This window comes from Uranotaenia lowii, chromosome 1 (genome assembly GCF_029784155.1).
Source record: "Uranotaenia lowii strain MFRU-FL chromosome 1, ASM2978415v1, whole genome shotgun sequence".
Taxonomy (NCBI): domain Eukaryota; kingdom Metazoa; phylum Arthropoda; class Insecta; order Diptera; family Culicidae; genus Uranotaenia; species Uranotaenia lowii.
This window is the reverse complement of record NC_073691.1, coordinates 1,802,901-1,815,324: the sequence shown is the minus strand read 5'-3', so window position 1 is coordinate 1,815,324 and position 12,424 is coordinate 1,802,901. Positions and strand designations below refer to the sequence as shown.

The following is a 12,424-nucleotide window of genomic DNA, read 5'->3' as shown; positions in this document are numbered from 1 at the left end:
AAACCTTCGTTGAAAGACTTGCAGAAAAACCACTTTTTTTCTCTAAGACACAGACTCTAGATTATATGAGGTACAATGAACATGAAAATGACAAAGTTTGTTGGTAGAAAACAGCCCGTTTGCTTAGATGGCACTCGTTTAGTTGATCACAGCCTTCTTTGCATGTCTGCTTACTTGAAAGGGGTCTGTATAATGTTGTTTTATTAACTTCGACATCAGCAGAAGTTCAGGGAGAGTAAATCTGTTAGTGAAAAATTGATAAAAAACGAAACGATTTTAATTGTCTCTCATAATTTATACGTCCAAGTAAAATGCCTGCCATACCTGAAGACAGTTGGAATAGACTTTATCTAATTTCACTCGAATTTCGGCGGATGTACCTATTTAAGTTACATTAATCCATTGATGAAGTAAGAATACAAACAAACCCGCCGCAAGATGAATCAAAATTAGACACATTTACAACACATTTCGCTGCTCTGATAAGATAAAGACACTGCCCTCGTCGCTTCGTCTGAATGAAAGTTCACAGTAAGGAACGCATTCATCAATTCCACCTGTCCTGTCATTCAGCCGCCATTACCTGGACGGACATCAATTAGTGTTTGTCTTCATTTGTCGGCATGAGCTATTTCTAATGTTAGCTTTTATCAATCAAAATCCAGCTACCCCGATTTATGAATCTTATCGCAGCGGCACTGAATGGCAACAAAACCAGTGATTTCTTTTACACTGATATGAGGGGGAAATGATAAACGTTATAAACTTATCGATTGCACAGGCAAACTTTTACGTTGGTTACAAAACATCCCTGCTCATTTTGTAATCGAAAGTTCGTTTTAAAATTTTTCTCAGGATATCGAAACTAAATTATTCAAAGTTTGAACATCGTCTTACATAGTTTCGTGTGTCATGTGTAAACAACACCGTGAGCAACAGGATGACCTTACACAACTACACAACTGTATAGGTAGACACGGAAACCTGAACTCTGGATCAATACGTCAATGGGTTCGTCCTACGTCTAAGTCTTGATGGATATCGGGAATTGGGCTAAGGTTGAATGAAATATTCTTATCGGGGTCACTCATTGCACTACTAGAGCAAGTCGAAGAATGGGAAGCTACAAAAACAAAAACAAGCGATTGACATGACATTAAACCCCTTGTTAAAATGTGTAGCGGGGGAACCGTTTTCATTCTTAATCTTCTTTTGTCTAAGGGAGTGCGGGGTGACTTTAAGCAGTTTTAATCCTGAAATTTTATTACTTTTTTCTGGGGTAATAAAGTAGTTACTAAAATTGGAAAAAAAAAGTTTATGGATACTTAAAAGTTTCATAAATAAAGTAATAATTTTCAAAAAAAAAAATACGAATCAGATGAAGGTGCATAGAAGTTTAAAACTGGTTCCATAAGGAATCGGTAAAGTTTGGTTACGGTTTATTTGAAAGCAACTCGATTATCAATGTGACGAAGGCATCGTATATGCGAAGCTTAACAACCTTCTTAGAACTTTTGAAGTTCGTTTCGAGGTCCAAAATAGGCCCCCATGAGGAACTATTTTTAATATTCTCAATGAATTTCTCATATAGTCAGTCAAATATTAACTTGCTTTTTTTGGCTTTCCGAATTTTGTGACTTCCTTATTTCCTGATTTTCCGACTTTCTAAATTTTTGATTATCTGATTTTTTGGCTTTCCAACGTTCTCACTTTAAAGCTGTCTGCCAAACTTGCTAACTATCCAAACTTCTGATTTTCTGACTTACATACTAACTTTCTAAATTTCAAATCTTTTTACTTTCTGTCTGACTTTGAGTTTTTACGACTTTCTGACCTTCCTAACTTTCTGGTTTTTCCGACTTTTTGTCTTTCTGGTCTTTATTTCCTAGTTTCTCCCTTTTCAGCTTTTTGACTTTATAACTATCTGACTTTCTGATTTTTTAACTTTCTGAACGTCTGACTTTCTCACTTTCTGGCTTCCACAATTCCAAAATCCACAGATTTTTTTTAAATTTTTTCTCAATTTCCGTCTTTTAAGTTTCCTGACTTTCGAACTTTTTTACTGTCTAGCTTTCCGACTTTTTGACTGCATCTCTTTCTGAATACCTGTTTTCCGGCTTTTTGACTTCCTGAATATCAGTTTTCTGGCCTTTTTATCTATCAAACTTTTTGGACTTTCCTTCTTTCCTACTTTAAAAGTTACTAACTGCTTAGTTTCAGTTTTTCTAACTTTTTTCCCAGCTGACTTGTCGTGGGATAGTTCTTGTAAAATTCCTTATAAAAACCTTTATACTAAATAGCCCTGAATCTACTTCTAACTGGTACTAGTGATATCGACATAAAAAAAAACTTTAGAATTCAAGTTTTATGAGAAAAACTCCAAAAAACTTCCTAATAAGACAATGCCTAGTTTATAAATATAAGTGTTGATAGCACTTTCCGAGCAAATTTTAATGGATCGAATAGAAAAACAATTGTTTGTTTTATTTATTTTTAAAGAGACTTTAAATTTATAATTCATTCGCCTCTTGGAAAAACAATTCTCAAAGGAAGCTTTAGAAAAAAAAAGTATGTGTCGGGTGGCAATGGATTTACGGGCAAAATTTCATGATCAAAATAAATAAACCGACCATATACATTATGTAGATAGGCCCGAAAAATTCCAGCTCAATCGGACTTGATTTAGAGGAGCCTCAAAGCGCTCAAAATTTCGGTTTTTTTACCCTAAAAAAACACCAAAGCAGCTTCATGTACAAACCCAAAAAAACTGGGCGGAAACCGGGTCCGGTGGACAAAACTTTGGACCGGAAAACCATGCGTGCTTGCGCACTTGATGTTTTTTCGAAGGGATTCCTTTAACTTAACACTAAGCGTACATCTTTCGAGGATATGATGGCAAGCATCTTACAAATGCTAAAACCACCAAGCCACACAATGTGTACTATGTGTGCCGGGCCCGGGAATCGTTCAATCCAACAAAGTCTAGATCGTACCAAATGAGAGAAATCCGCAAAATTCTCCTCAAGCGAGACCGATTGAAACTGTTTAGGCCCATATCAAATCGTATTTGTGAAAACATGTGAAGCATACAGATTCTGTCGAAAACTTAGCAGAAAACTGTAAAGAGTGATTAAAATCATCGTAAATCAGTCTGTGCTTAAGCTAATGAACAATCTTTGATTAAAAAAAAAATCGATCACTGTGAACGTGATTTGACATAAAGGGACACCCTGTAGTAACTTTTTTTGGAATCTTGGCCATCAAGTTGAACAGAAAAAAAAACAAGGATAGCTCAAATACCTTTCGTAAACTTCCATACATTTTTTCAGTGAGTGGACTAGAACATGCCTTCGACGCTGCTCGCTTCTCAAACTTTTCACAGCGCCAAGATTTAAAAAACTGAGCCACTTCACCAACACCAATTGTCCAAGGAGGGTCAGCAGCAGCATTCAATAGCGAAACAAAATTTCTTCAAAAAATTCCGGATTTTTTCTTGAAAAAGATCTAACATGGGCGTTTTTTGAGTGTAACTTCAAGAATAATACTGCTAACCACTTAGCAACGGATCACTTTGTTCCATATAGATTCACATCTTCAGTAGACTTGGAGTTGGACGAGTTCTGAAAATCGACTATTGTCATCTGCAAAAAGATGTTTTTTTACGCCTTTTTGAGCTTTCGGTTCCAGAATACCCGACCGCCAAACTCACTAATTTATACCAAAAGCAACATCCCATGTAATCCATCTTGTAGGAAAAACTCTCAGCTTTACGATGTGGTACTAACTGGTAGTAACTTTATCCAAAAGAAAAAAAACTTTCGATACGTCTTGAAAAAAATCTCATAAATTATTACCTAAGTACTGGGATTATTCGAGTACAGTAACAGTTGACGAATTCTTTCAATATTTCAGATAGTTATGCAGGTAACGAAAAAATGGGATCAACTGACCCCACTCTCATTATTTGAGTTGCAATGCTCCTCGGAAGTAACCCTGAAGAAGGTGCACCTTGGGAACGACACGACAGTCACCCCTTTACCTTACTAATCCAATAACCGTAGGAGGATGCCATAACAACCGAAATCTCAACGCCTACTGTTCTCCTTTTTGTGCTTTGGGGAAGGTGCACAGGTAGGTTCTGTTTTTACTGTTATTGTTGTTGCTAGTGGAAGTGAAATATGACCTCGTTAGTTAGTTAGGAGTAGTTACATGACGTGACGTCCCTAGTAGGTTGTAGAAAAAAAGGGTTCCTCCATCCATTCATTGTCGGCAATCGTTTGTAACCTTCTCCATTTCCCAGAGGGAGCAGTTACCTATGTACGTATGTATGAATGTACAAGTGCACGCGATGTGTCATTTTCGTCAATTTGGGGAAGATTGTTAGCGTAATTGTTGTTAGTAAAAGTAGGTAAGTTGTTCTCGAGCTTACTACAAGAAGGTTGAAGGTGGGTTATCATATCATAGCGCTTGAGATAGCCTACGTTGAAAAAATCAAAGGAAGGAGGAAAAACATAAAATGTATGGTTCGTTTACCCTAGTTTTCCACAGCGAATATGTAACTATCTGTCTTGGCTCATGCTTACGGTCGATGATGGTTTGCGTTTGCATTTGCATTTGGTTAATAATGGTGGTGCTAGAAGAGCTGGGGCTGGTAGCAGAAGCAGCAGCAACAATAACTGGTGAACTGCTACCAACGCCGCTGCTATCACAACAAGTAGTGAGGGAGGATGGTGATGAATGACGTGCAAGTAGACTAGCCACCTCTTCTGTGTTGCCGTTGTTGTTGTATTTTCCGCCCGGCCGCTTCAGGATCCCACTGGCTCCGGCCAGGAATCGGTGCTGCTGCTGCTGATGCATGTTCGGAAGCTCTCCGTTGCCACCGCCTCGAGCGTCGTGCAGCATCGCTTCGGTGACATGTCTAAGGTTGTTGTTACCATGGCCGCCGTCCACCGCTTCGACGATTGTGTCCAGCGGAAGTTCCTCCGCCGAATGGTACACCGTTTGACGCGACAGGTACAACGACTTCCTATTGGTTCCATCGGAACTCAGCGATACCGCATCCAGATAGATGCTATCCCGTTCGTCCATATCCTCGAAGAAATCGTAATCCAGCGACGATCCAACCGAGGTGAACAGCGCTGCTCGGTATTGCTGCTGCAGCTGGTGTTGTTGCTGTTGTTGCTGTTGCTGCTGCTGGAACAGTTGTGCTGTGGTCAGTGCGAAGGCCGGCGTTAGCGAAGTCGTTCGGGAGTTTATCACGTCACGGAATGCACTCAAATCGACGTCATCGTCGCTGGTGTTGTTCCCATTGCCATCGAAGTAGACGGTGGTTGGGGTGAAATCAGTGCCTACTATTTCTGTTTCGTTTTCGATCGACGCGTTATTGTTTCCACTGTCGTCATCAGCACTCTGGTTAACTGTGGGTGGAATAAGAAAATCGGAAGAAATCAATTGCATGAGTTATCTTTGTCGTTTGTGTTGTCGTTTTGTATTTGTAAGGAAATCGTTAATGAACTACAATCGGAAGGGACGAGATTGACATTGACATAATTATGTATTTGTTCGATACGACCGAACGATAAGAAACCTGTGAATGGGGTTCTATTTTGAGTTGTTTTGTTGGAGCGCTTTATTTTGGGAATTAAATCAATACAGAAACCGGTATAGCTATCAAACGGTAGCGAACGCAGATCTCTAGCAAGGTATGTCAAGGAAAGCTGGATGAAAATTCAGACCTTTAGAGATAGCTGTTCATTGTTTGTCTTTTCGTTCCTGAGAATATCACCCGAAGTTGTGTTAAATAATTTATTGAATCACTATGATACCTTCTTAGTTTTTGGGCAGTATAATAAATTATAAAAAAATTTCCTTGCCACAATGGCGATTTCAAGCTGTTATTGTTACCTCTACGAATGAACATGAGTTTTGCTTATTTCAATTGAACAATTCAACTGATTTTGACAAGTGTTGTGCACTTTTTCGACAAAACTGTAAAATATTACTGATTGACTGATTTCGGCTTTATCTGTAAGAGGTTAAAGACTTTCTTTTGTTTATATCCTCTGTTTTGGAAAATAGAGGAAATCAGCAAACACGGTGAGAGAAAATATTCTGAATTCTTTCCAATGGAAAATGGGTAGGCATTTTTGAAGTTTGGAGAAGCTTAGTTCATAAGTTTGAAAGGTGAAATGAAGTCTGAAATTTGAGAAATAAGCAATGAGACATAAAAAACGTGACATGAGATCTGAGATCTGATACATGAGACTATTATTTCTTACGTTTTACGTCTCACTTTTCACATTTATCGTTTCACTCCTCACGTCTCACATCTCACGCCTCACGTTAATTTTTTTACTTCTCACGTTTCACTTTCTGTTCTCGTGTATCATTTCTCACTTCTCCCGTATCGTTTCTCACTTCTCACGGCGTTCGACTCCCTTTTCATTTTCCACTTTTCACGTTTCACGTCTCATTTCAAAAGTCTCACTTCCCACATTCCCACTTCATATGTCATGTTTCAGGTCTTAAGTCCCACGGTGAACAGAATTTGTCGTAATATGCGAAGTATGTGATTGAAATTAAACGTAACTGAGGTTTTTTTTCAATCGCCTTGAACGTTAAGTTTAGAGGTTTTGTATCCGAACATCTGGCGGTCACGCCCCCTAGCTAGAGTATTTGGCGTACACTTAGTTGGTTCGTATTTAAGCTTGCCAGATTGCCCGGTTTTATCCGGGTTTGCCCGGATACTTGATGCAAAATTTCGATAAAGTCCGGTCCGGCCCGGTTGCCCGGATATCGTGAAAAAAGTCCGGATATTGCCCGGATTTTTTACAATTTTCACTAAGAAACTCAAAAAAATCAAAGTTTTTGAGTAAGTTTTAGCAAAATCGAATAACGGTATGGAAATTTTCAACGGTTGTTTCAAATAATTTCGCTGATTTACTTTTATAAACCTTTAAATATTTAAGTGTTCCAAAAAGTTTTTGGAAATCAGCAATTACATTGATAAAATAATAATTTCATTTTTTTTTGCATTTTTTCTTTGCTTCACCTAAATTTTGCCCGGTTTTTGCCCGGTTTTTGGATTTGAAAAATTGAAATCCATGCCCAGATTTTGTCAGGTTTTTTTTGAAAAAATGCCCGGAATTGCTAGGCCCGGATGGGAGTGGAAAAAATTCTGGCAACCTTAGTATAGATTGAGCCATGACGTAAAAAGTTCACATAAAGGTGCTGTCCAGGAGGTCGTGTAGATCGCACTTGTGCCCTCCTAAGGATCATGAAATCGAGCAGCCATACGAAACTATCTTATTTTGATATGGGGAAGAGCCTCCTTGTCACATCTTCAAAAACTTCAGACCCTACAGAATAGATGTTTGAAAAACATCTTCAGACTACTCCTGCTTTTTCCTACCCAACAGCTGTACTCTCTGGGAACGCACAACATTCTTCCAATAACCGAACTCTGTAATTTGCAAACCGTTATATATGTTCATGATAATATACACTCGAGTAGCAATTACCAAAACCTTAATTTTACTACGGGATTAAGAACCCACAATACCCGTCAAAATAATTACTTGCAACGAAGCCGATCCATGACATCTTTAGGGCAAAAAAGAATTTCTTTTATAGGACCTACAATATACAACGCTTTTTCACTGAAATAAAGACCATCAACAACCGTTCCATGTTTAAAGTCAAAGTAGTACAGTTATTAAAAGAAAAATTGAATCGTTAAAAAAGTCGATCAACAACCAGTTTTTTTTAAATCAAATTTTGTTTGTTTTTGCAGCATCGTAGTTTTCTTTGGTCGTACTTTTAACTATTAATAAGTAAACTTAAGTAAATCTAGCATAATATTTGATTAGTTAACATTATTAAAAAAAAAAGAAATGGATCTATTTAAAGGGAATTTTCTTCCATTGAGATCCTTATCGTAGTCTTGTTTAATTATAGCATACATTTCCTCGCAGTAAATAATAAACTTTTGTGTTCTCAGCATGATTAAAATTTTGTTCGCGTTGAAGTTTCTTTGTTTTGCTGCCAGACGTGCTGAGAACAGTAGCGTCCATTACCAGGGGGCTCAATTGATCCTTTTGGTGTGGGGGAGTGTGGTGGGCCGCTACATAAACTAAAATATAAAAAACGGGCCAGCATACGCTTGATAAGAATGGAGAGTTTGTGAATTAGAGTGTATCCATACGTTCTAGCGTAGGGACGACTCTCCGACAGCTACTTCCGCAATCTTCAGGTATAGTACATAATCAGCGAGGGAGTGAAGACCTCAGCGGATTTTCTGCAAGGGTCAATGATATCCGAGAATAAGCCTCTCTATGAGAAGAAATTTGTCGAATTCGCGGATGGCGTTGTCTTTCTTACAAGGGACTTTTTTACAAATCGAAAATTCAGCTACGTGACAGGCACCTCGGTTATCCGTTGCAGCAGAAGGAGGACGTTCTGAAGTGTGATCTCTTTAGTTTTGCTTTACGGTTAAGATGCCCTAGATAAACATGCAGAAGTTCAGTTGTTTGTAGATTATGATGAACCCGCGGATCATCAGCGGTCATCGACCTCTAAAAAGGTCTAAAGAAGGTCTTAGCGCAAGAAATACCTCCGACCTTCAAAGGACAGTTTTATTGAGGTGCTGGGGGGACCTATCGTCCTTTTTCTGAGCTGTTCCACAGCTGCTGGCAGTTGAACATGGAGATATGCCTGGCTTGTGTTCTCACGTTTTGCGTGCCTCTACTCGTAGCAACAGGAGTCCTCCACCAACAGAACCGAGATGGGCATGAAACAACTCTCGAAATTACCCTACGCTGACTGCTTCGGATCCCTGAGCTGTTCGCCAATATCCTCGTAAGCGCGGCCGTTGCTGTTGCTGTTGCCGCCTTCTTGCATACATACTGAATGTGACTTTTAAAGCTGAGCCAGTCGTCAATCATCACATCCAAATATTTAGGCTCGCGCTTTGATTCGTCAGCACATGAACCAACTGTAATCCTGCCTGTTGGCAGTGAAACAGGTATAAAGGGGTATGCCATAAATTAACACATTGTACCCATGGGCTCACTAACTAACAACTAACAAAAAGGGATGATGATAAGAATCGCTTATTTTTTAGTACTGAACTTTCATTAGTTGAGTCTGGTCCGAAGGATAGAGAATATTAAATTATCTTGACCTTTATAATCGAGAATGCTGAAGTTCCATTCATTTTCAAGAGTCGCAACCAACGTCACCAACGTTCCTGAAGCGCTTACTGCATGCAGTCAGGAATACGAAATGACAACTAACGAGTCACGTCACTTGGCTTGCAAAAATAAGTCCCAAAGCTGCCAAACGACTTTCGCTACTCATGGTTTTAATTTTAAAGCATTAAGAAGCAATACGATTTTCACCTATAGAGTACCGCTACAGTCAGAACTAAAATTATTAGCAATCTTAATATTCATTACAGCTCTTCCCCACTAAAAACTTACGGGCAAGTGTTTGATGCACTGCAACGAGTTAATGAGCATTACGCACGATATCAGATAATTCAACAATACATTAGCATGGGTTTGTTTTTTTTCTCTAAATTGTAATTCTAATAGTTTTAAGGGATAAGGTAGGGGTAACTTTTTCTAATTGACATTACCTTTTCGATACATGCTTCGACTCATTTTTACGACGAAGACGGTTTTATCCTATTGTTTCACCTAAATTCCTATTACACGAGCGCACCACTTCCTTCGGTTAACTACTTTTTCCTGTCGGTGTTGAACCACCAACGTCACTTGTTATATATTATTTACGACGCGGTCGATTTTCCTTACTTCCTTCCTGTCACAGAGCGAGAGTCACACACCAACACACACCAAACTTTTTTCATTCAGCTATTTTCAGCTACCTTTTCGCTTCCAGTTAATGCTCCTCCAGCAGAACTTCTTTTTGATGACAGATTCCGGCCCCACCACCACAACAAACTGCATTCGACTTGACAGAAATTTACCGCTGCTGATCCTAACTTTGTTGGATGCTAACCGTGGCATTTATTTAGCGGTCCACATCAGAAACTTCCATCAAGAGCAAAAAACAATATGATTCTCCCTTCGTCATCTGATACTAGGGATGAAAAATTCACCATTCAGCGTTGTTGGAGGATCATCAGCCCCCCAGCAGTGGTGTGCAAATTTCTTATCAATTATTCACGGTTTTCCCTACCCCTGCCGGCCATTTGTAGAAACCGCAATCGTTGAAACAAAGTTGGCCACGCATTCGTTGTTCGTTTTATGAAATGCGATTCCGGTATGGTGCTCGCGATATAAGTAGGCAGGAAAGTCCACCACTAGTTACTGCCCCAAGAAAATACCGCATAACCTACTTTGATCGGGTGGATGCATGCGCGCTATTCCAGCAAACTATGCTGTCAAACTACAACATGTATGAAAAGGTACTTCTGTTTTGTGTCTTCCTTACTTTTAGGGCCTGAGGGCAAAAAAAGGAAAGCACTTTAACTTCTTTTCAGAGCTGTTTCACCAACAACAAAAAAGCACTCGACATTCCAGCAACAACTGGTTAATTAAGGGGACACTTTGTTACGACTATCACTTTTTTTCAGCTGCACCACACTTACTGCCTGCAGCACTTTAATCAAATGATAGCATCCATTAATCGCCCTCCTGAGTGCGGTGTCGTGATAATCTTTTGACCTAGAGAAGCATCATCTCAGCTATGACTGAGGTGAGTCTCCATTTTGAGCCACATTCGTTTAACGGAGGCAATTAATCCAATCCTTCATATTCCTTCAAATCAACTCGTTCCGATGAAACAAATCCACCGGAATAGGCTTGTGTCAAATTCACGGTCACGACAAATTTGCACTCTTTCCTGGAGCTAGCTCCAGTTGGCCATGAAATTGAGGGAAAGCATAACAACATTAGAGAACGTGGATACGCGGACGCGGACTTTCTGCCAAAAAATATCCAAATAATAACACCCGCCTACGAAAACGACAAGAAAAACACTCAAGAATGACAGCTTTGCCAACACATATTTTGACTTGGTACTTTCCAAAAACCGAACCGGGACCAGCCCGGCGTGAGGGGGCGGCTTTTTTCCAGTGGGTGGGCGGTCGATTCGATTCGATATTATATTTATGCTTTATGTATTTTCGCTTTTTCCCTATTTTTTGATTTCGCACTTTGCACAAGATTTCCGCAGCAGTAGAGAAACCGAAGCACAACAACAGAAAATCGTCCGAACGTGTTCGGTACCGGGAGTTGAATGGAAACAGAATGAACGAAACGAAACGGTGTGCGCACCGTTTTGATTCTCTCTCTACCCGCTCCCCATCATGCAATGCCGACGTTACAGTTGCCCAGCACTAACCACCTCATGCTACCCCACATCTGTGTTTACAGGCAATCTCCCCCCACCGTCTGTTCACCCATTATCGGGTTGTAGGCCGTGTACGTACCTTCGGTGTACCTTTATCCACCCTCCCCCCACTCTGGAGGAACACTGTGGGCTAATGAGGATTTTTGGAACATAAGTGTTCTAGATGTTCTTACATTTTAAATAAATCGAATATAATGTACGATTCAAAGGCGTTCTCTAATAGACGAACCTTAAGTCTTGTGATGCAGGGATCAAGTAAGCCTAGTAAGTCGAAGTTTAGATGAATATAAGGAACGCACAGGAACAATAGAAATCATTGGATTTACAAGTTTGGATTTTGAAAGTTAATAAGGCGAATCAGCTACTAATGAACGGTAAAGGGTGATACGGTCAAAATTCGATCAATATCAACTTGACGTATTTCTATCAATTTTGCATTTAAAAAACCTGAACACCCTTCATTTTGAAGGTGTGTTTGTAGAATGTTGCTCCTATTTTGATTTTGGAATTCACTCTTCAGTTGTCAAAATGCCGTCCAAGGAAGAAGAGCAGCGTATCAAAATTTTGCTCGCGCATCGCGAAAATCCGAGCTACTCGCACGCAAAGCTGGCAAAATCGCTAAAAGTTGCCAAATCAACCATTACAAATGTAATTGAAGTGTTTGGGGAACGTTTTTCGACAGCCAGGAAGTCTGGATCGGGGGGAAATCGAAAACCGAAAGCCTCTGAGACGACAAAGAGAGTTGCCGGTAGTGTCAAGCGAAACCCTAACCTCTCTCTCCGAAATGCCGCAAATAAGCTGGGTGTATCGTCTACAACCGTGCATTAAGCCAAAAAACGAGCCGGACTATCGACTTACAAGAAGGTAGTGACCTCAAATCGCGATGATAAACAAAATACGACGGCCAAAGCGCGATCCCGGAGGCTGTACACGACGATACTGACGAAGTTGGACTGTCCATTACCACGACGACGAAACCTACGTCAAAGCCGACTACAAGCAGCTTCCGGGACAGGAGTTTTATCCGGCAAAAGGAAGGGGAAAG

At 39.9% G+C, this 12,424-nt stretch overlaps 1 protein-coding gene across 1 annotated transcript; it reads right to left on the bottom strand.

The window, feature by feature from the left end:
* Positions 1-4,008: 4,008 nt before the first annotated feature.
* Positions 4,009-11,277, bottom strand: LOC129753026 (uncharacterized). Its single transcript, XM_055748822.1, has 2 exons — positions 9,638-11,277; positions 4,009-5,417 (listed from the first exon to the last, which is right to left on the bottom strand). Exons 1-2 carry the CDS (start codon positions 9,660-9,662, stop codon positions 4,492-4,494), a joined length of 951 nt encoding a protein of 316 aa, XP_055604797.1. The 5' UTR covers positions 9,663-11,277; the 3' UTR covers positions 4,009-4,491.
* Between the last annotated feature and the right edge of the window lie 1,147 nt (positions 11,278-12,424).